Raw genomic sequence first — 23,927 nt, 5'->3', positions numbered from 1 at the left:
TTGGGTAAAGAGATTAGAAGATATGGTGGGATCTAAACAGAAACAAATAATTTGGATTATCCTTTATTGTCACATGTATTCAATGTCAAATACTGTGGAATGTGCATACTGTCACCTACATATAGGCACCATTCACATTAACTTGGAATAAAATTAAAAAACACTAAAAGGGAGACCAACCTTTCCTTCTCCATTGCTACAACATACCACCAGCAGAGTCTTGCCCTGGGATTCCTAGCCCTTGCCATGCATCTGAGAGCATCCACTCCGGCCTTCCCAGCCCACGCCATGCTGTTGCCAGTGGCCCCATCCATGCGGACGCGAGAGTCTCGCTCCAGGCTGACCGACTGACTCTAGCTATGCTGCCTCTGAACACACCGATGCCACTGCAGAATCCATCGAAGCCACCTCCTTCTGAACAGCCCTCTTTATCAGGTACATTTGAGAAAAGGTGAAGGGAAAAGAAAAAGAAAGGAAATGCAGAGGAGGAGGATAAGCCTGGCACTGAAGGCCATACGCTTCCTACACTGTTGTCACCATCTTAGATATTGTCTGCAAATGTTAGTGCAAATACACATCCCCTGTCCACTCCCTTAAGAAACAAAAGGCCTCCAGGGAAAAGTGGTCCTACCATAGTTTACATAATATTGTAAATGCAGCACTACATTCAAGGAACAGGCTTTCAATGTAATGTTGCCAAAAAAAAGTGGTAAGCCTGAGGATTTGACCAAATCATTATGAGAAAGCTGGGTGTAAGAGTGCACTAGCAAGAAGCAATAAAAACAAATTCTACAAATAAAAAAGATTAACAAATTTAAATGTGCATTCTATGGCAGCTGACAGCAGAAATTATAATAGCAAACTGTAAGACAACAATGAAACAGCACTTGGCAAATTACTTCTGAAAAAAAGCTAGCAGGGACCCAATGGGCTAAATTGCCTCTTCCTGTGCTGTAATCATACTATAATTCTATGATAAGAGATAGGCAGAGTTAATGTTCTAGTCACAGGCTTTGAAGCCTCGGTGCTCCCCATGTGGAGATTACAAACCCTCACTCACTGGCAGAGAGACACGTTGAGCAGTTTTCTGAGTATCTGTCAATTGAGTTTGCATTTTTTCCCTGAAGATGGGTAACCTCTCAATGCTGAAGGTCCAGTGAGAGGGCTGGGAGCTCTGGGGCCTGTGCCAAAGAGTGCATGTTACTGAGATAGGTATGGGCCAGTCACGATACCTCAACTTGAAAGGACCCTTGCTGGCCTGGTAAAGAAATGAGCAGCATTTTGACTGACACAAGTTGGGAGGGAAACATTGCCATTGGATTGGTTACAGCTGCAATTGTTGCTAGCCCTCTTTACACACTGTTGAGTGTTTGGTTCTGATTATCTCCAGAATGCCACAGGGAAGTTGCTCCATTGGGCTAAGGCCTTCAAAGGCAGTGGCATCTGCTTCCCTGCACTAACATGTTGGTGAGGCTTCAAATCACCTTTAATTGAGGTCTTAACCAGTGCTATGAGGATGTGGTGACATAGAGATAATGTCTCTGGGATCGTAATCCAGAACCTCGGGCTAATGTTCTGAGGTCATGGGTTCGAATCTCAGAACAGAGGATGGTGAAATTTTAACTTAATTTTAAAAAGAACTGAAATTCAAAAGCTATTCTAATGGTGACCATGAAACCAAGAGGTGGCTACATATAGCACTTTGGTGAATGGAGCCAAAGGTTGTGAGGAGAAAGCAGGATTAGGCTATTGAGTTGGATGATCAGCTATGATCATAATGAATGGTGGAGCAGGCTTGAAGGGCTGAATGGTTTCCTCCTGCTCCTATCTTCTATGTTTCAATTGTCAATTGTTGTAAAAACCCATCTGGTTCACTCATGTCCTTTAGGAAAAGGAAATCCTTACCTGGTTTGGTCTACACATGACTCCAGACTAATAGTTATTGACTCTTAAGTGCCCACCAGGTAATTAGGGATGGACAATAATTGCTGGCCTTGCCAGCAACACCCACCCATAAATGAATTTATTAGAAATGGCTGCCCACCTCAGAGTGTTGGAGGGGTAACAGCTGTTGGACCGATTCCCATCTACCTCCTGGGAAAGTTCGTTTGGGATAGGAATGCATTGGGTAGCTGTTCTGAAACAGCTCACCCCTTATTTCCCTGATTCTCATGCCTTCTAACCCAGAAACAGGGCAGGAAAGTTCAACTCCTCAATTCCACCTTTCTGATCAAAGGCATAATAGCCTTCTGAAAGTAATGAGAAGTCCAAGTTCTCGAAAGAGTGGGGAACTTAGTTGGACAGATCCCCTGGACCTGACAGTTTACATTCTCAAATTTTAAAATCTGTCGATACATTGGGTTTGATCTTTTAGAATACTTCAGGTTTAGATCGGTCCTTGTGAATTGGAAGATAGTATCAATAGTCCTGCTGTTCAGAAAAGGAGGAAGAGAGAAACAAGGATATAAGCTACTCAGTCCAGCACCTGTGGCAGGGAAAATTCCTTATTAGGGATAAGAAACTCTGAGAAGATCACAATATTTTTGGCAAGAGTCCTCATGACTTGGTGAAAGGAAAACCATGTTTGCCTGATGCATTGGATTTTTTTGAGGTTGTAATTAGGCACGACCAGTTGATTTGCTATATTCAGAGTTTTGGTAAAGTGTCCAAGAGTTGACAGAGAAGAGTTTGTTGCAAAATTGGGCTTGTGGAATTTAGGATAATATCTTACATGGATTGAGAATTGGTTCATGGACTGAAAATCTGGGAAAGAAAACGTATTGAACATGATTTACAGCCTCCACAGTTCCTCCAGTTTTTATTAAGTATTGAACATTCTTCAGTTATAAAGCTTGAACTGGTAGGGTACCATAAGGATCTGGAGCTCAGCAAATTGCAATCTATTAATGAGGAGAGGGGATTGACTTTATTGTGTCTATGTTTACCAGTGATATAAAGTTAGATGAGAAAATAACCTGTGAAGTAGGCACAAAGACCCTGCGGAGGAATATAGGCCGGTGATTGATTAGGAAAGAATGTGACAAATTAAATATAACAAAGATGTGATGATATCCACTTCAGTAAAAAAAAGAAAGCTGATTTTTTTATTCAGTGACTGGAGGATGGCCTTTGTATGTACTCAGAGGGTTCTGGGTATCCTTGTCTATTGAGTGCAGAAAATTGCACACAATTACAGCAAGCGGTTAAGAAACCACTGGTAAATTTGTTTTTTTTGTCCTAAGGGGCTGGAGAAAAATAATAAAGAAATTTTTACAATTATATACGGCCTTAGTGAGATCTCTGGACAGTTTTGGTCTCCTTACTTTAGGAAGCATCTCTAAAGGCCACCTGCTTCTGTAGTTACAAGTTGAGGAACAACTCAAAGTGTATCTGTGGCCATGAATGTCACACCATGGGTTGCATCATGGATCACCATAGGTCACATCACATCAACTTGACCACTGAGACCTGCTACAATAATTTCTGCTTTTGGCATTTGAGGAGGCCATTGATTGAACAAGCTAAACATCCTATTGTAAATGTTTCTATCAATAAAACCAATGATAGGGATAGTTCCATTCCTCACTCGGCTTCATTACATTCTTTATATTATGCAATTATGTTTTGATTATTTGTTTTTTTTTAATACTTTTTGTATCTCATTTTCTGAAGACTATGCCTTGCGCATCTTGATCTCCTCGCTGGCTGGAGTATAACTGAGACTTTTATCTTTTTTCCATTTTCTTTTTCTGTATACTTCTCCCTATGTCTCACAACTGTCACTCACTCAGAGTGACAGTGACTGATTTGGATTGAAAAATTTGACCTAATTTAATATTTGTCACTTTTTAAAATGGATGCAGCCCCATATGTTTAAATGAGTTTACAATCTGCCACACTCACTGATCAAGTATCTTACTCTTGACCTTTTCCCAGCATTGACAGCTGCTTCTACTTTTCCCTCCACGTGTCCCATCCACTTCCATCCTCATGAGCTCCTTATTTTAATGCAGTGTCTCCCGTAGCAGTTAACGCTTGTCCTGCCACTTATAGATTACTGGGATTTTCAGCTTTTGGCTTTATTTTAACTGAATCAGAAGTCACAAGGAGCTGCTGCAGTTGATATGTTTTGCCTTCTCCACACAGTGAGTTCCAAGTGACAGTTTTCCACAACTTATTTCGAAACTATTCCTGGCACAGGGAGATGACCAATTCAGTTGTTCGTCTTCTTCCTAGCTGGGTGTTTTGTTTCTCCTAAAAGTAAGAGCAGGAAAAAAAAGGTTACATTTGTTTGATAAACACAGCACCAATTTTTATTGGTTCTGACACAAGGTTTAAAATTTAATTCTGGCATAACTACACTGATAGCATAAAAACTCTTGTGGCCTTAGACAAATTGTCTGGGTCTGCTAAATAAAGCTCCGTGCAATATTGAATTTCTGCCACTAGAGACTCTCGTTGAGTGATGGAAATTGCAGCTTTTTGTTTGATGACAGAAAACTGGTTACCCCAACACGACAGCTTATTACTAATTTTTTACTGGTCCAATGGATTTACTGATTGAATTTTTTTTTTGCTATTCCCAGATCTCTGTGCATTTCCTTCTAATATATTTTCCTTGTACTCATCTGTCCCATGTTTGAGAACTTAAGGTCAAGGATAATATAGGCAGATGTAAGGGTTTCTCTACTCCTCACTTCAACAAGCCTTGACCCAAATTCCAAATGACCCCACCTTACTGCCCCAGTGTTTTATTTCTATTCCTTGTGCCTCTTTGACTAAGAGTGTGAATGCATTAAAAATCCCTGGCTAGTTTCGTAATGATGGACTGTCTCTGCAATGAACCCAGAAACATCTTTGACTTCAAAAAAGGACACATGTTTAGAAACTACTTTTCATTTAAAAAGCACTTTATAGTCAGTGAATTGGTTTTGAAATGTAGTCACTGTTGTAGTAAGCGCAGCAGCTAATTTGCACAAAATTTGATAATGACCAGATAATCTTTTTTTTAGTAGTGCAGATTGAGTGTTAGACATTTTTCGGGACATTATGAATTACTCCTCAGCTCTCCGATGCAACAGTGCTCTGGGGATCTTCGACAGCCAGATGAGGAGGTGAACAGTGCCTTCATTTAATGTCTCATCTGATGGACAGCACCTCTGCTAGGACAGCACTTTTTCAGTAATGTACTGGTGCATCAACCTTGATTTTTGTTCATGGTCTGGGGTGGAGCATAAACTGTGGTTCTGAAGCAAGAGTGCATCCAGCTGAGACACAATTGACAGACGGCTGAAAGATATATCTTCACCTTATTAGCTTTCCCTGAACGACCTAAACCAGATCCTGAGCTTGACAGAATTATTTGCAAACTTACTGAACTGCCCACCAGAAACTGGAGGCCTTAGCATTTCTCGCCAAAGCTTATAGTACACTTCACTAATATTGGAAATATTTTGATGACGCAGAGGTAAACAGAGGGTCTCCACAGACGATGAAAGGTTCTGGATTCTCCAGTTTTAGAGTTACTGTTGATGACATTGGTATCAAAGCTTGTAAAAGAAACAACAAAATTACACTTGATTAATGTGTTTTATTAAAACCTTTTCGTAATCAAAGTGCAGTGCAGCAAAATCCATAAAAAGCAGCTGTAATGCTTTTGTAACGTTTACTGCTCTGTCACATATTCCTAATTTCCATTATCAATTTACTTTACTTACTGCTTTTAGAGAACTCAGCAACAACCATATCTTGGGCAGTTGTAACCCAGTTTATGGATTATGCTTCTCTTGCAGATTCTAACCAATTGGTTATCCCTTCATGGATTCCATTGTCTCTTGGTTCTCAAGGGCATTGAATGTCTACATTTATACTTTCCGACACTGCACTGGCTTAATAGGCTTAATGTTTTGAGTATCCAGTTGGTCCTTATCCTAGATTAAAGCTCTCTCACTCTATCTATTGTACCTTGAATTCTTTTTTACACATTACTGAATGCAGTTCTCAAATGTAGTCTTTCTTTCCTGCTCCATTCCCTGTTTCTGCCTATTCCGGATGTCAGGGTGGTATCAACAGCATTAGCATATTCATATCCCTTTATTCTACACCTCCCCTTCTGAATCAATCTTGTATGGACAATAGCCCATTTCTGTCACTAGCTGTACCTGCACTGTTCGCCAAATAAACAAGAGGAAAATGAGAGAAAACAAAATGAGCAGAAGAAGTGGAAAAGAGAAAACAAGCAAAATAAAGTGAATACAGATAGAAAGATGAAAGAACAGGAAAGATCAAAACCAGCAAAGGAAGGAACAAACTTGGACAAATCGGCATGATTGAATGGTGGAGCAGAATTGATGGGCTGATTGGCCTAATTTCTGCTCCTATGTCTTATGGTCTTATGATCCAAACTGTAATGTTTAGTGTTTATCTCTTTTGTTTTTACCTTGTACATAAGATTTTGTATCTAGGTCTCTTGTGACTAAGATAACACTGGGAATGGTGACTTTATGCACTTTTCACTGTACTCCTGTATTTCTGTATTCAAGTATACATGACAATAAAAATCTAATCTAATCTCATCATTTACTATGAGTGGCTCTCATGCGATAATGATGTCTTTGTTTCGTCTGCCTTACCTTGACCATATTTCTACATAGGTTGCAAAATGTAAATCTGAGACCGGTAAAGCAAAGGTATTATGGGATAGGAACCAAAGGCTGGAATTAGACCACAGATTAGCCGTGATCACATTGAATGGCAGAACTGCTTTGAGGGTCTGGATGGCCTACCCCTATCCCTAAATTTCTCCTTATGTTTTACACCGATGACCACTTACTCCAACTGATCTCTCTCTGCCATGTTCTGCCCTTCAGTCTATTAAAATTGCAACCATATGTACTTGAGTAATAGTCAAATTTTTTTGACTATTTTTTAAGGTTAAATTTTTGGGGTCGACTATTACATGGATACTACTTTTGAGGGGCTGACATTCATGCCCATCAAAATTCATACCATATCATTAGCAGAAGCCCAATTGATCTCTAAACAAATAGAGGAAAAGAAAATGAGTTATTGTAATTCTGAAAACCCGGTTCGGAACACAGCAGCCAGGGGACTGGAGGATTGGGAGTGGAGTGGAACAATCGGCAGACTGGAAAGCTGAAACAGGGTGTGACGGCCAGCACACTGACTCATTAACGTTGATCTATTATCAGTAAAGAACTAGGGGACAGCTTTTACATGAGATATGTGGAAAATTCCAGGTTATTTAGCCAAAAATAGGGGGTTGAACTTTAAATAAGATCAACTATTACTCGAGTATATATGGTACTCGTCCCAATACTGGTGTCAATGCCTTGGCTTTTGACCAGTTTCTGGTGACATTGTTAGGCAATCTATATCACCAACAACTAAGCAGTGCAGCAAGTAGGCTTGGGTACTGCAAATACAGCTTTGAGTATTGGTACATGAGATAAGAAAACTTTATTGATATAGTGGATGCAACATGACATTCACCATGGTGGAAAGGTCAGGGGGTTGCTGTGTCCAAAAGCCTGACCAGGTGGTGGAATGGTCAGGCTTTTGTATACAGCGTTCAGTCATGTAGGTGGGAAATCCAGTAATTATTTGGTTTTATTTAATCAACATGTTCAGATATGTTATGACAAACCTCTGGTGCAGGTGTGACATAACCCTAGGCCTCCTGACCCAGAGGTAGAGACACTACCAATATACCATACGAGCCGAATTATTTGATGGCAAATAAAATCATTATGGCAAAATTGAAACCAGGTGAACAAGATGCACATTAAAAAGAAATTGCACAAAATGTGTTTTTAGAATTTTACTGGGGTAGAAATGAAAAAAGACTTGTATCATCCTGAAATTAAAATACCACTTTGGGAGTCAACTTGGCTGATTCAAAGAGCAGTCAGCTTGGTGTAATGAAAATAGAATAGGAACGTATGTTTGTTTTCATTTCATTTCACTTCTGAACTCAGCAGGGACCAGTAAGTGTTGCATCTGTTCCTTTTCTGGTTGTCAGTCCCAACAACACGCACATGCAGTTATGTTGAAAATTTCATCCAACGCTTACTGCCAGCTGTAATATTTGAATGGCCCTGCACCACACAAGAAAAAATTGCTGCTGTTTATTTTGCTTCGAAGTAGTTTAAGATTTAGAAGGACAGAGACAGCTGAAAATTTTTCTTATTTGCCTGGTTAAGTAAAACCCTCTCTCTCCTTTTTGCACACACTCCACCCCACCCCATATTCATCTTCTTTCTTCTGAGGACACTGACAAGGGTGAAGTTCGTTTATGTAGTACTTTGCCCAAGGGGCTAGCCTTCATAAAGGAACGTTTTCAATGATTCTCAACAGGCTATTCAACAATAGAGGAATATCATCAAAGTCAGATCCAATCATCAGCTGATATCTAAATGTCCATTGAGTATAAATCCAAAAGAGGAAGATGATTTTTCTTTCCTCTTCTCTCCCCTACAGGATTGTCCACAACCAATGGAGTAGACCTAAGCTCTGCCATCCTACCATAATGGTGAATGGTGGTGAGCAGTTTACCAACTCACTGAATGAGGAAGCTTCACAAATATCCTCATCCTGAATGACGGACGTACCTAGCTCATCACTGCAAAAGAAAAAGCTTGAAAAATTTACAAGTCTCCAGCTTGAAATGCCAAGATCCCATCTCAGCCTCCTATCGAGGTCTCCAGCATCAGAGAGACAGTCTTCAGACTTCATCCAACACTGGGACATAGTTGCAGCAGTGTGCACCATCTATGAGAAACCCTGCCACATTCAACAGCATCTTCCAAACCCATGGCCTCCATCATCTTAGTAGGACTAGGGCAGCAGATACGTGGGAATATCTAAACCCACATTTTCACCTCCAAGCCTGGAGCTTTATCGCTGAGCCTTTTCCATACCCGGGTGGATCTACGGTAAAAACAATGACTGCAGATGCTGGAAACCAGATTCTGGAGTAGAGAGGTGCTGGAAAAGCACAGCAGTTCAGGCAGCATCCGAGGAGCAGTAAAATCGACGTTTCAGGCAAAAGCCCTTCATCAGGAATACTGGCAGAATGCCTGAAGGGTGGAGAGATAAATGAGAGGAGGGTGGAGGTGGGGAGAAAGTAGCATAGAGTCAGGGCAGTGGAAATGACCTGGGAGTTACAGCGGGAGAGGGACTCCCTGAGATTGAAACGTCAATTTTACTGCTCCTCGGATGCTGCCTGAACTGCTGTGCTTTTTCAGCACCACTCTACTCCAGAACCGAGTGGACCTAACACCGGATGCATTGCAGTGGTTCAAAAAAAATCTCACCACCACCTAAAACCTCATGAATAAAAATAAGTGATGCTCTTCAAGGTCAAATAGCTGTCAATGGTCACAAGGCAAGTTTGACCATTTTGGGAAATGTATAAGGTCTGACAGCAGCAATTTGTGATTTGAGTCATTGCCTTCAAGAAGGGAGAGAGGGAGAACATTGACAATGGAAAAGGTAGTTGAGGCGATATAAGTAATAGGGTGTAGGTTTGCTCGCTGAGCTGTAGGTTTGATATCCAGACGTTTCATTACCTGACTAGGTAACATCATCAGTGGCGACCTCCAAGTGAAGTGAATCTGTTGTCTCCTGCTTTCTATTTATATGTTTGTCCTGGATGGGGTTCCTGGGGTTTGTGGTGATGTCATTTCCTGTTTCCATCACCACAAACCCAGGAACCCCATCCAGAACAAACATATAAATAGAAAGCAGGAGACAACAGCTTCGCTTCACTTGGAGGTCACCACTGATGATGTTACCTAGCCAGGTAATGAAATGTCTGCCTATCAAACCTACAGCTCAGCGAGCAAACCTACACCCTAAATCTCAAGCTGAGCTACAAACCTTCACAAACCTTGCAAAAAAGATATAAGTAATGCTAAAGAAAAAAAAAAATTATATGGTGAATATGGATGTTTTTAATTAAATCAGGCAGATTAATAATTTTAGTAAAATAACTGATCATGTCAACTGTGGTGAATAGAATCAGTAAACTTTTGAATATGGAGAAAAAAAGTTCATTATGATAGAATAACCACAAATGACTATCCCATGGACGACATCAAAATTCTGTGGCAGGATTATGTGGGAAGAGCAAAAATGTTTCAGGCTTTGTTCTCCTTCAGTAGGATATGTATATCAGACAAAAGAAGGTTAGCAAAAGGTCAGAATAAGGCCCTGGAATTTTTCATGTGAATACTGCAAATAATAACCACTATAAAGATGGAAATTTGACAGCAGTTTATGGAAGTTATGTATGTATGCAGTTAAACAATGTAATTCTGAGGTTAATCTCAGAGATTCTGTGCTCCTCCATAGAGTGCATTGGTACAGTTATTGCTGATAGACTTGACATTGAAATTATTGCATAGGCCTGAACTGAAAATACTTGGCTTCTTTTTAAGGACAAGTGAATGTGTAATGGCATAATAAGTGATAATTACAACTGAACAACTTCTCTGGCTTGAAAAAAAGTAATTTTATCACGTGGACTCAAAAGGATGTTAGTGTTGGGGATTTTTAATACAATATACCTTTGGTACTTTGTCTGTAAATTAGTCCTTTCCTTTAATCCAATTTTCATATCCAATCTTCCTATCTATTATTTAAACTAATTTAAATTTTCTGCTTTATGCTGGTTTATATGCTGCATGCCTCAGTTCCCAGGTATCACAAATAGATTTTAGGGTGTGCAGTGTTGGGAAAGGTCCTGGCTTAGGGGAAATCTCTGCTGACCAGCCCCTACCATCAGAGAGACTTTGGCAAATTCTAATCCTTTGCCACCAAGTGAAAAGTCTGAGCCATTGTTTCACACCAAAAAGGGCATTAATGGTGTCTATGGACATTGCTATGTGTTGTGCCTATCCAAAATTTGAAGCTATAAGTTAGTATTTAGTCTTGTTATACAACTAAAAATCTAATGGTTGCACTTCTGCCAGCCTTGAAGTTGTTCTAGCACATAATTTCAATAGCTTTCAGCTCCCTTAATTGCTTATGTGCCAAATATAAGGCAACTAATTCATAATTATGTGTTTTTTTTTGGCCCTCTTCCCCAATAGACACATAATGATGCAAATCCTGTTTGCTTTAGTTGCCCAAACTTCCACAATCACAAAGGATTAGAAACAAAAGAAAGGGAAAAGGTTGAGCACACATCGATACCGACATTTTTACACAAAGTACAAAATGCGACTCGGAAGTATCAACTCTTCATTTTCTACACCATTTAAAAATGCAAGGTAGAAGTCCACAATTTAAACAAGACAAAATTTTTAATGTATTATCCTACAACCTTGTTTTAAATGTGCTATCAGATCTTATAAGTTACTGCTGTCATTTTCAATCTCACTCTAAAGCTAGATAACAGGACAGCATTTAATTCTTAGGGGAAAAATAAACCAGGATTGTGAATGAGTGGAAAGTGTTCGGGATTCCACAGCTGGCTCAATTGCAGCTTTATGTGAAGCTAAGAGTTGATTATAACAGGGCCATTAGCAACTGCACAAATGTTGGGACATTGTCAAGCATTTGCTTTTGCCAAAATAAAATAAACGTCAATATGACTAATTGTTGGACGGATTCTGCAGTTCACAACTGTGTTGGAGCTTCTATCTTATCCCATTTTTCTGTCATATTCCTCTCTTGAGCTTTTGCAAAGCTGTGCACCACTCCTTGCATGCAGAGGCAGACAGCTTATTCAGATCTCTTGCAAAGCAACGTTGAGTCTGTTTTCATGCAGAATTTATGCTGCTACAGGCATAAATTCAGAGAGAAAATTGTATATCAAGGACATAGCACCCTGATGGAAATGTAAGTGAAATCTGTCTAAACAGATATAAAGTGAGCACAGAAATATTTCAAATCGAGGCCCAGAGAATGGGCATCCAAGATTACACTGTTAAAACTCTCAGGTCAATTAAAACTTGCCCTAAACTACAGATCTCACCAGATAAATGCCTTACCAATCCTCCATCTTCTATCTGTCTTTATCATGATTTAAAATGCTAACTCAATGAGGCTAATTATCATAATGCCATATAGAAACCAATGTGATCTCTTATCCACAGAGTTGGTGAGTTGTTATCAACAATTATTTAATTTTTACTCCAGTGCCATTTTCTATTTCCAGCTGGCAGCCAGCTTGTTTAAATGACCAGATTGAGTTTCTGTGCTGCCATTGTATTTTCAGGATAGCATGATTTTTGTTCAGAGACTGTTTGACGCAGTGTGGATTTACAGCAGTGACAGTAAATCATTTGCTGAATGCTAGCTATCAGGACAGAATTTTACAAGTGTAGAAAACGGCAGCTTAGAGTTTAAGTCGATGCACAGCTCAGATCAAAGTCCAAGGTGCAAATGCTGCAAATCTAACCTAGAAATTACAAAATATGTCAGTGATTACCTGCCATTTCATGAGGAACTCTGGTGGATTGACTGTTTTCCCATGTTAAGAGGCGACTGATCTGTGCATTTGTTGGATGAAGAAGCACGATATCCTGAGTATAAGCTCTCATTGTCATTATTCTGAAACCCTTGCTTCCCACTATTTGGGGTGTTAATTCTCATCCAAGTATCCAAAAGATCAACTCAATAAATATATGAGAAAGAGACCAAGTAATGATTTAAATTGGATGCTTTTAATTTCTCTTGCTTATCAAGCATAACAATTCAAACATTTCATTCAACTCGCCAGTTCAGTATGAAGGAAAATATATAAAATGTCAGATACCCTGTAATCAAAGAAAGAACGAAGAAGTATTCTGAGAATACCTACATTTTATCCTTTCTATTCTGTAATGTGCATTAGAAGTATAAGCAATGTGATAAATTTAATTCTGTACCTCAAAACAAGAATGAAATGGATTTCATGCTTTCAAAAGTTGTTTATTTCACTCTATTGTCACTAGAAATGGATAAAAACAAAATAAAAAAGTTTTCTTTTCCTTGTGCCTCTAGTTTCATTTTCCTTAATCGTTTCATTCTCATTATAAGCATTTTTCTGATGGCAAGTTGAAATTCAGTGCAGAATTCTGAGAGGCACCTGACATTACTGGAGCCGGAAAGTAAAATAACAAGCGATTAACCTTCTGAGCTCACTTGTTCTAAACCTGGTGCTGGCTCATTTCCTGTTACAACAGGGATGTGGCTGTCTGGTGAAAGACAGGCAGATGAGTAAATGGGAGTGCGGCTCTGTGGTAAAGTCAACTCAAAAGACTCTTTATCTGAGCAACACAGATAACTGTTGAAAGTCGACTTGTGTTCGTGTCTGCTTTGGTGCTTCATGTCCTCTGCATTTGACACTGAATAACGCAATATTTGGAAGGAGGAAGGGTATCATATCTGGTCTGGCAGGGCTTGAAGCAGCTGCTTTTCTGAATCAATGCAGTTTTCTCTCATTATTTCTTTTGCTACTGGTGTTAAGAATAGCTATTGGAATATTTAATAGGACTGTTGATAAGTTGAGTCAACCCCATCATATTGGCAGAAAATTGGAGGCTGAGTTGCATTGTCATTCAGAAGGAGAAGTGCTGCTTATTTCTTGTACGTTTGATAGATAAGATCGATTGTATATTTTGCATTGTTGGAGGATGTCTCCATTCGAAACATTAGTGAAATGAAATCCAGAAGATAATTGTTGTTTTGTGATGCCCCACTCAAGAAGAAATTACACTCTTTCCAAAAACTCCATTCCCACATCCCTTATTTATAAACAGGTCTTCAGATGAATATATTTACAGAGGTGACAGTGACACTTTTACAATATGATACACACCATCTATGCCATCTACCACAACATAGCTCGTGACGGATAGTAACATCCAGTTGCAATAAACAGAAGTAGTGCACATATTCATTATTAGAAAGGGAGTGATGGAGATTCTGTCCATCACTATTTTGATGGGTAACATACATGGAGGTTTGGAAAAGGGAGTACACCCATTCCAGTGGTTTTACTGTTTAAGTAGGAGGAGTAAGGAAGGAATTCATAATGGAACAACACACTCTCTGGCCTTGCTTCTAATTTGTGCAGTGTATTTACTCATTAAGCGCTGTTTCATTTCAAACTTATTGTCCTTACCCCTATGTTAAGCCCAGTTCGTGCAATAGGCATTAAATATTTTGGAGACTTGGATTATTTCTACTGACAATATTACAGGCAATCCCAGGGTTGCGAACAGTTTCCACACTGGAGTCTGTTCGCAAGTCGATTTGTACACATGTAGGAACTAAATGCAGGATAACATAAAGCAGCTGTTCATAAGTCCAGGAAATGTTTATAAGTCTGGTCTTTTAAGATTACATCCCTGTGTTAGATTGCACTCGTAAGTGTGAGCTTTCCTAAGTTGGGGAGTGCTTGTATGTTTGTAAATGGGGGTCATAGCTGAAAATGTGTTGCTGGAAAAGCGCAGCAGGTCAGGCAGCATCCAAGGAGCAGGAGAATCGACGTTTCGGGCATAAGCCCTTCTTCAGGAAATGGGGGTCATGCTGAGTTTTGCATAAATGAGCAGACTTAGGTCATTCAGTCCCTGTTCTGTCATTCAATAAGATCTGATAAGATTGTGATGTGCTAACATACGGCATATCATCTGGATGCCCAGACCTCACCATAGTAAAGGCGTATTGCTTCTGGGGACATGGAGACCAATCGGGTCCAGAGGCAGTGTGCTGATTCCATGATGAATAAAGGTAGGCACCTGCTTCCCAGGAAGTGATTGGTAAAAGAGCAGCAGTAATACTTAGGAGTACCATTTTGTAAAGAGGAGCACTCCAGCCCTGTCCAACATACTGATGAGTAATTTTCTTTTAAAGAAAACAAAACTACTTCTTTGGAAGTGGTCTCCATTGTTCTGTAGAGGCGTTTTGTGTCAGCTGTATGAAGATGTGTATGCTGAGGCCAATCCAGTCTCAGGGAGGGGATTCTCAAAAAGCCACTCATCTCCTTCTGCAAATATGGAAAACTCCAACATTTCTGTTTCTGGCAATAGATTCTGGACACAGTGGAGTCTTCACCAATGCAGCATTTCTTTGCATTTTCCAAACCCACAGCCACTAGATGGGCAAGGGTAGTGAATTTTTATTTATTTATTTATTCATTCACTCACAGGATGAAGGCATCACTGGCTATCAGTATTTATTGCCCATTCCAAATTGCCCAGAGGGTAGTTAAGAGTCAACCACATTGCGGTGGGTGCAGAGTCATACGTGGGCCAGACTGGGTAAGGATGGCAGTTTCCTTCCCTAAAGGACATTAGTGAACTAGATGGATTCTTCTGACAATACACAATGGATTCATGGTCATCATTAGATTCTTAAGTGCCATGATGGGATTCTACCCCAGATCCCCAGAATGTTATCTGCTGCTCTTATAAGTAAAGGCAACAAAAAAAGATATACAAATCTTCTCAAGACTCACTAAAAGATATACATGTTTACATACCTTATGGTCCAAGATGCACATCAGTCAAGTCCTTTTGAGGTGTAGCCACTGTTGTGAAAAGTAGGGAAAGTGGTTAAAAATTAGTAATGGGGTAGAATAAATCTGTGCACTGATTCTGTAGTATGCCATCTGTCATTCTTTCTTTTAGGTTTGGATTTGACAAAAACCACAAAATTCTGCAGTGATTGCAAACTGTGCTCAAGATACAAACGGAAAATGTGGGGGAAGATGATGAGAAAAACCATACTTGCTTCTAAAACAAGCTCCAGTCTGTGCTTTCATCACATTATCTATTTTAAACTCTTCAGATACAAAACAATGTAATTGTGGTGAAATATACAGCACTTTATTCTTAGGAAACATATCTACTTCAGTGCTGGTGCATTTTATTGGTTTAAGACTCAGGCTCATTCATTTTCGGTTTAAAAATAATATTCTGAATTGTAGAAACAATTCATTTAGTTTTCAGTCCATATGGCAGTGTTCTATTTAAACAACCTTGCTTTAATATATAAAGAGTCTCATTTAAAAAACGTGAAAGAAAAGCTGTGTAACTATACGGATTTAAACTACTAATATCCTGAATAGCAAGCACTAATATTTTGTTTAGAAAGTCACACTCAAAAAGAGCAAAATGGTACAAGTACAGCTTTTTCAAAACAAATAAAGCCTTTCATAATGTTATCAGAATTTTACAAAGATATTAAGCCATTTATTGATTTATAATTTTTATTTTATTTGAACCAGCAAATGTGAAAATAGGATAAATTACTGTTCTGCGTAAAAAAGATCTTGCAGTGCACCCTCAGTCAGCATTCCAACCACAGAGATGGACTCTGCAGTAAATAGATCTACGTTTCAAAAACACTGATGTCTCTCTAATTAATGGTAATTAATTGTAAGTAAATGGATTTAAATTAACTTGGGAGAAAAGAAAGCTTTCACAATGACAAATTATGCTGTATGTAATTGTTTTTTTATTAACATCAAATAATGTAAACTGAAGGACACCAGTCTACTCGAAGAGTTAGTACCTAATGTTCCATATCAGATCTGTACAATGTCATAACTGAATACAGATTAGGCAGTGTCCTTTTATGTAGGTTGAACTGGGGAGAGCCAGGCACTGCTACTTGGCAAGTATGTTATCTCAGTGAAGCCCATTGCCTCCTCACCCACGTTACAAAGGCAGTACCCACAAAATGCTGTGAACCAAGTAAGTCAAGGCATCTGGAATGCACAGCGTTGTTATTCAATTCCCACTAAAAAGAATAACAATTGGACAACAACAAAAGAGATCAAAGCTGGGGATGCGCGAAACTACGACTTCCATTCTGAAAAATAATTCCCCTTCAGCAATGCGCCAGAGCTTGGTGTAAATGTCTCATGTTCCTGAAGAAGTTACAATCAGCCTTGCTTAATTGCCTGGCCTGTGCCATGTACGGATTAACAATTCCGAAGGCTTTGGGCTTTTCAAGGCCTGGTGTTTATGTCGTGAATGAATGCGCTACCTGCCTCCGTGTGTGTTTGTGTGTGCGTGTGTGCCTCCCTCCCCCATCCCAACACCCCTCACACTCCCTTCCAATGAAAGCACTAAGCAACCCAACAATAAATCTAGGAGCCTGACAGTGTGCTCGCCTGGTGCTCCTTTGCCCTCAATTTCAGTTAGATGGGCCATTGCAAACTCATTACAAACTGTTTGTTCTGTGACTTTGACTCTTGTCCTGATGAATGAGAGAGAGAGAGAGAATGAAAGAAGCTAAGGACAATAAGAACCACCTGTTCAAAGCCAGCTGGAGACGTTGGTGGGTGTGGGGTGCGGAAAAAAGACAGTCTTATCATTTATTAATTTTTGATAAAATGGATGGCAGGGCAGCAAAAAATACACAGGAAGGAACCCATGATGATGACAGGCTCCTTTGATTCTGTAATCGCCTGGCCTTGACACTCAGATACATTATACCAACATTGCATTACTGTGCCCGTACAGTTCAACTTATTCAGCAAAGTGAGCTAATTTGATACATGTAGCTGTATTATCATTTCTGAACAAAAGTTAAAGGTTTAAATCCTCAGCCCTGCAGTTTAATGCAGCCCATTGTATTATTATTTTAACCCTTGTACCTTTAGCTCCCTTCAGCCCTGCAATAACAATTCTGTTACAAAGGAGAAGGACTTTTTTTTCCTTAATTGAGCATATTTCATATGCAAACAGAGTGCAAAAGTGTGTTCAGCAAATGAAATTAAGAGCAGTATGTTCAACACCTCAATGCATTTATCCATTGAATGGCCATTGAGACTGAAGAGACTCCAAGTTTAATCCTATAACAGCTGATTTGGGAAAAGGGGATGGTAGTGTCACGACTGTTTATGCACAGGGCTAGTTTTGGGTTTGGCTGCATTGTTGCCTATGGTCTAATGATATGCCCAAACCTCAACCATGAGCACACGTGAGTACAAGCCACTTGGATGAAGACGCACAGGTCAAATGATGCCAGAGGAAGCAAACCAAATGAGAATTTGGTTACAGTAAACGAATAGTGAATAATTTGTCAGCCCGAGTTGGCATGTCAAAGAAATACGGCATGGCAGAGCAGTGGTTCAGTGGTTAGCACTGCTGCCTCACAGCGCCAGAGACCCAGGTTCGATTCCTGCCTTGGGCGACTGTCTGTGTGGAGTTTGCACATTCTCCCCATATCTGCATGGGTTTCCTCCGGATGCTCCAGTTTCCTCCCACAGTCCAAAGATGTGCAGGTTAGAGTGGATCGGCCATACTAAATTGCCCATAGTCTTCAGGGATGTGTAGCTTAGGTGCATTAGTCAGGGAGTAGATGTCGAATAATGGAGGAATGGGTCTTGGTGGGTTACTGTTCGGAGGGTGGGTGTGGACATGTTGGGCCGAATGTCCTGTTTCCACACTGTAGGGATTCTATGAAAAGAAAATTGCTGTTTTTGTTCTGGTGCTGCTGCCACAGAATCTGAAGGAACTTTCTGGTGCCAAGAGGGTTAATGAAAGCACATTTCTGATAAAGGGCTTATGCTCGAAGCGTCAACTCTCCTATTCCTCGGATGCTGCCTGACCTGCTGTGCTTTTTCGGCACCACACTTTTAACGAATAATGAAAGCTGTGAGCCCAGCATGCAGCCCCAACTGTGCAGACGCAACATTTGTAATGAAATTTGTGTACACTATTTATGAATAGTTCAGTGTTCTGAAAGTCACCGCACAGCTTCAATACACTGATGGGAAAGTAACAGGTTAAAGTAATCCTGGGTTTTGTTATTTCCAGTTGAATATCTCCTGACAATAGGGTGAATATACAAGGCCTTCAAGAGCAATACTGCTGGAACCTGTCACCTTATGAACTCTCGTGGTGCTTTAGTTGTTAATTGCCATGAGCCTCAGATTTTTGCCATGACAAGGACCTACTCTCCAATGGCAAAAATGTCAGAAGATGTCCAAAATCCCAAGTCCTGTTCCAGAACCCAACATTGTGTGGCAGATTTGGGTGCAGGCCTTGGCTTTCACATGCGTAAGTTGCAGAGGCTCAGGGATTCTTGGTGCATGGAACCCGGATTGTGGCAATTAGGCCAGGTAAAGGTAGGTCTGTGGTTGGTGCATTTCTTTCAGAGAGCCATTGTCCGTTTTGAAGAACAGTGGATATGATCCCAGGAAACCTTGGCGTGAGGATCAGGGATTCTTCGCTGGGCACCTTCAGGGAGATCCTCTGGAATCCTTTGGGAGTGAGGTCACGGATCGACCTCTTTCTTTTGAAGGGGCTGGAGTACCATTTGCGATTGTTAACGTGAGCAGGATAATGCTTGGAATGGACAGATGGGCGTAAGGTAGCACAGCTGTTATGAGGGGCTATGTGAGGTGGGTGGAGATCTTTAGGAGGCCAATATCCATTGATTTAGCATTGGGTATGAGAGGCAGAGGGAGGTGGGAGCTAGAAAAATCTTTTACATTTTCATTTCCTTATGTTGACTTTTGGTCACAGAACTGGTGTTCTAAGGCAAGCTTTCCATCCAGTCCATCTTGGAACTGATAGCACCCTCATCCCCTCCCAGCTCCCCCAGCCCAGTTCCTAATTGGAGATATGTCCACCCTCCCCCCAAAGATCACATTTCCCCTCTACCCTCCCCAAATCCACATGCCACACTCAGCATCCAAATCCAGCTCCTTCGTCTGTCTCACCCCATTGCCAGGACCTGCCTTGTTGACCCCTGACAATATCGCCAGCACCTCGTCCATGCCTTCCCCAGTTTAAACCCTGAGGTCAGCTGTCATGATCTCAACTGGAACTGCCTGTAATCCCAATGGTGGCCACTGTACTCACCTGGCACTGTTGGGGCCACTTAGCTGTTGACCATCCGATTGGCTTATGCTCCCTACCTACTGCCTGGCTGAGGTCTAAGTTATGATGATGGCAAGCACCAGGATGCCCTGTAAAAGGCTCTCAATGTTTTCGTTCCTGGTATGTTGGTGTCACTGACTTGAAGGTGTATTGATTGTCCCTCCATGTTAGCCCTGGAAAAGGTGACTGTGACCTTCTTGAATTGCTGCACTCCTTGAGCTGTTGGTAGACCCACTATGCTGTTAGGAAAGGAACGTTTTCATAAACTCACCAAATGTCTTGGAGGACATTTGCCTGTCATGCCTATGCTGATTGTTTGAATTGATCAAGGAATTCTAATCCCCAGCCCTTTCCCTGCATTTCCTTATCAAGCAGAAAACTAATTCACACTTTAACATTGTAACTAAGTTTGCTTCTACCACCCTTTTCGACACTGCACTCCAGATCATCATAAATCTCTACGTTGACAAAAAAGTTATCTTCATCTCTCCCCTGCCTCTTTTGTCATTACCTTAAACCCATCTCCACAGGGTTACCAAACTTCCTGAAATGCAAACCTTTCTTAATTGTGTGCACATACTGTTTCATTGTCCAGATGAATTAACTGGTATTTTATTTTCTTACTTGCCGAGACAAGTAATGTTGACAGGAAGACTGATTCGTTTTGTGACCCTGTTTGGAATCTCTGCTGTTCTTTCACCCTGACTATTGCAGTTCTTTTTAAATTAAAAAAAAAGCCTTCTGAAAACAAGACAACGTATGATCTAATATCACTCATGCTGCTTCATGGATGGACACCTGCTCACTGTCCGACCCATTTCACACCCAGTACAGTCAGTCCCGGTCAGAGTTTGTGCATTCAAGCCTCACAGCAGAACATTAAGTGCGCAATCAGGTTTGGCAATTCAGCATAGCATGAGGGAGTGATGCACAGTCAGAAATATCCCTCTTCAGATGAAATGTTAAATCATGTTTCCATCTCCCTGCTCAGGAGCCATGCCCTTCTCAAAATAACTCAAACATTCTTCAGCAGAAACAAAATAGGAGAGATGCACAAAATTTGAAACATAGAAAATCCCAAGGGGTGTTACAAAAATTATTCATATTTTATATTTCGTGGAGGACTCAAGGTTTGAAGTGGAAAAATTAACTTCTGGATTACCAACTATGTAAAGCAATTATTGCATCTTCATTGTTTTGATGATAAACTATAAAGTTTGTTTATTAAGAAACTTAGTTGATAGATCATTTTTTTAAAAAACAAAATACCTGACATAGATAAGGAATTTAATTGGTCATCTCAAAACTGGGAAAGTAATTTTTATTTAATGTTATGAGCCACCAAATAATAGAACGAACCAACAGTGCACTCTTTCTGTCTCAGTTATAACATGATAGCTGCTGGAAAAAGACTGTTGCCCTTGTTGAAGAGATGGGACACAGTTTAGAAATAAAGGATCATCCACTTACGACCGAAGTGAGGAGACGTCTTTTCTCTCAGTGTGTCAAGAGTCAGTGGAACTCTCCTCCCCAGAGTGTGCTCCTAATTTCATATGTTTCATAAATTCTTATATTTGTTTCTGAAATAAAAACAGAAAATGCTGGAAACGTCCAGCAAGTCTGGTGCAGTCTGTGAAGAGAGAAACTGCGTTAATTTTTCACATGGTGGAGATAGGGACATTGAATATTTTTAAGGCAGAGATCAATAGATTCTCGACTAACAAGAGAGACAAGAGGTATCAGAGATAAGCAGGAAAGTGGAGCTGAGGCCACATATCAACCATACTTCAATGGCAGAGCAGACTGGAGCAATCAAATGGCTAGTCATGCTCCTAATTTCATACATTTGGTAAATCTTTATATTCCTAACTGAAATTAAAACAGAAAATGTTGGAAACGCTCAGCAAGTGTGGAGGAGTCTGTGAAGAGAGAAACTCAGTTAACTTTTGATGTCAATGGCCCTTCTGTCAGAACAGTTCTATTCGCGACCTTGGTAACATTCTTCCTTCAACCACAGCGGCAAAACATTGGCGTTGTGCACCTTGTGATAGTTTGTGTGACTTTCCAGGGTGATTTGGGATGATGACGAGGCATAATATGAACAAATGTTTTTCCTTCAGACAGCACTGGTTTCTTAACTGTTAGCTATTTATATGTTGAGGAGGGGGAGGGGGAGTGGCGCAATGAGATGTCAGGCAGTTCCACACTGTTGAGGAGGGTGAGGAAATTGCAACAACAAGTCACTCTACAGATCTATCTGACTATCATTTCAGACAAAGTTTGGAGTGGCTTTGGTGGAGCCCATAATTAGATTGATGCCCTCTGATTCAAAGGTGGCAAGTTAACTTAGTAATTGTAAAAATGTTATAATGCCTATATATACTAACCTTGAATAGATTAGTTGTTTTAGTCGATAATGCAGAGACGTTTATAAGGTTAGATTTTTATTAAAATGATGGTGTAAAAATGTAAGGATATGGGAGAGAAAATGAAAAAGGATAGAAAAAGTTCCAATCGTTAATGAGGGTGACTGGTACACCTTTTCTGAAAGAAAATTCTGCCCACTTCAAAACACTAATCTTTAACAGCTTTCTTTCTTTTCAGTGCATTTTTACAAAAAAAAAATTAAAAGACGTTATAGCTGCCAACATCATAAGGGAGAACAGCTCGGATGAGTTACTGAAGCACGTAGTGTGAGAGAGCTGCATTAATATAAATAGAGCTACAATCATTAAGCAGGGGTGCTTCAGTGATTGTGTCACGTCAATGATACATGTTAATTCCGCTCCTTCGCACTGTTGAGTTCAGTAACTCCTCCAAGTCAGTTCTCCTGGTATCAGCTGCACTTCCTTTTTAACCCCACCTATTCAAAGTCTTCAACTGACTGAATGACACATATAACAAAGTAATATTAAAGTTAATGAGAATTCTTTATAATAATTTGTTTTTAAATGCATTCTGCTTGTAAGTTTCCAAAATAGTTGATTGCACGTTCATGGCTTCCAATGGATGTTAACCGTGAGACTCTGTTTGACACTGGATCCTTACACCATGGTTGTGTTTAATAATAGGTGATATGGCAGAACTTCCTGACATCAATTAGTCCTAGTAGCAAGCTGTCCTCTTAAATTATGTGTAATGTCGACGTGGAAATCTCCCTTTGTAAAACGGCTCTTGATGGCCGGACTGCCCATTGTAACTAGTTTTCTGTTAAGTAGATTGCAACATGGTCACTCATCAAAGTTATGGACAGATATTTTGTATAATGCAAGTCTCTTTTGTATTAATTTTCACTCTAATGTGCTAAAACTTAAATAGCAGCAGTGAAATTAAACAAAATCTTCTGTATAGTCTGAGCTGATATTTAGAATTCACTTTATTTTTTTCGACTTCAATAGATTTTAACTATAATTGTGGGTCGAACCTTGGCCTAGATCAGTAAATGGATTGGGATGGACTGACAAACAGCAGGGCAGCTGCTTAACATATGAAATGTGGTGATTTTTTTTACCTACACCCAGAGATCTTATATTTCTCTTAAATTTTGTTTTTAATGGGCTGAGTGTTGAGATACATGCTAGACCGTTACAGCTGGGTGTGGGTGCGCCCCGGTCGTTTAGAAACATGCTGTGAGAGCTCACTTTAATTTTGCTGTTGGAATGGTTATTTTTTCTGGATCATCACCAAGTCTTAATCATTTAGTTTCTCTCTGGAGCGAAGTATTCTTAGTAACAAATACAGAGCATGAACAGTTTGGCGCCCAAAATAGTTGCCTAAAAAAAACCGTTGGCATAGAGAATGCCTACCAGCAAAGACAGAAGTGTGCTTCACACAACAGTGTGGTTTACTGGTAGCAGGTATTTTGCGTTGAAATTAGTTTATTTTGTAATGAAAAATCTGTGAGAGAAAAGAAACATTTCTTTGTGGAAAAGCTGACTCTGCAGCAAGATGTGCCAGTCATAAATAAGAATTAATATTTTGCTCCCCACTGCTGTGTAACAAATCGTAGGCTTGCTATGTATTGAATGCTGTTAGAGGTCACTGCAACAACAACTTACATTGAGATCGAACTAAAAC

At 40.0% G+C, this 23,927-nt stretch overlaps 1 protein-coding gene across 6 annotated transcripts in view; it reads left to right on the top strand.

Moving 5' to 3' along the window:
- wwox (WW domain containing oxidoreductase) overlaps positions 1 to 23,927 on the top strand; it is a 948,132-nt gene that overhangs the window by 584,440 nt on the left and 339,765 nt on the right. Inside the window, exon 9 of one of the 6 annotated variants that reach the window (XM_087995715.1) lies at positions 8,500 to 8,964. The exons of the other annotated variants lie outside the window; for them this stretch is intronic. Coding sequence (XP_087851841.1) covers positions 8,500 to 8,523 — 24 coding nt within the window. The 3' untranslated portion in view covers positions 8,524 to 8,964. Of the gene's footprint in view, positions 1 to 8,499; positions 8,965 to 23,927 lie in introns of those variants that run through there. 6 annotated transcript variants of the gene reach the window in all.

The sequence above is a fragment of the Chiloscyllium plagiosum genome, unplaced genomic scaffold, assembly GCF_037043375.1.
Source record: "Chiloscyllium plagiosum isolate Xiang-an unplaced genomic scaffold, Cpla_swu_hap1 HiC_scaffold_17, whole genome shotgun sequence".
Lineage (NCBI taxonomy): Eukaryota > Metazoa > Chordata > Chondrichthyes > Orectolobiformes > Hemiscylliidae > Chiloscyllium > Chiloscyllium plagiosum.
The sequence above is the reverse complement of the archived record's forward strand: the minus strand, read 5'-3'. Positions and strand labels throughout refer to the sequence as shown.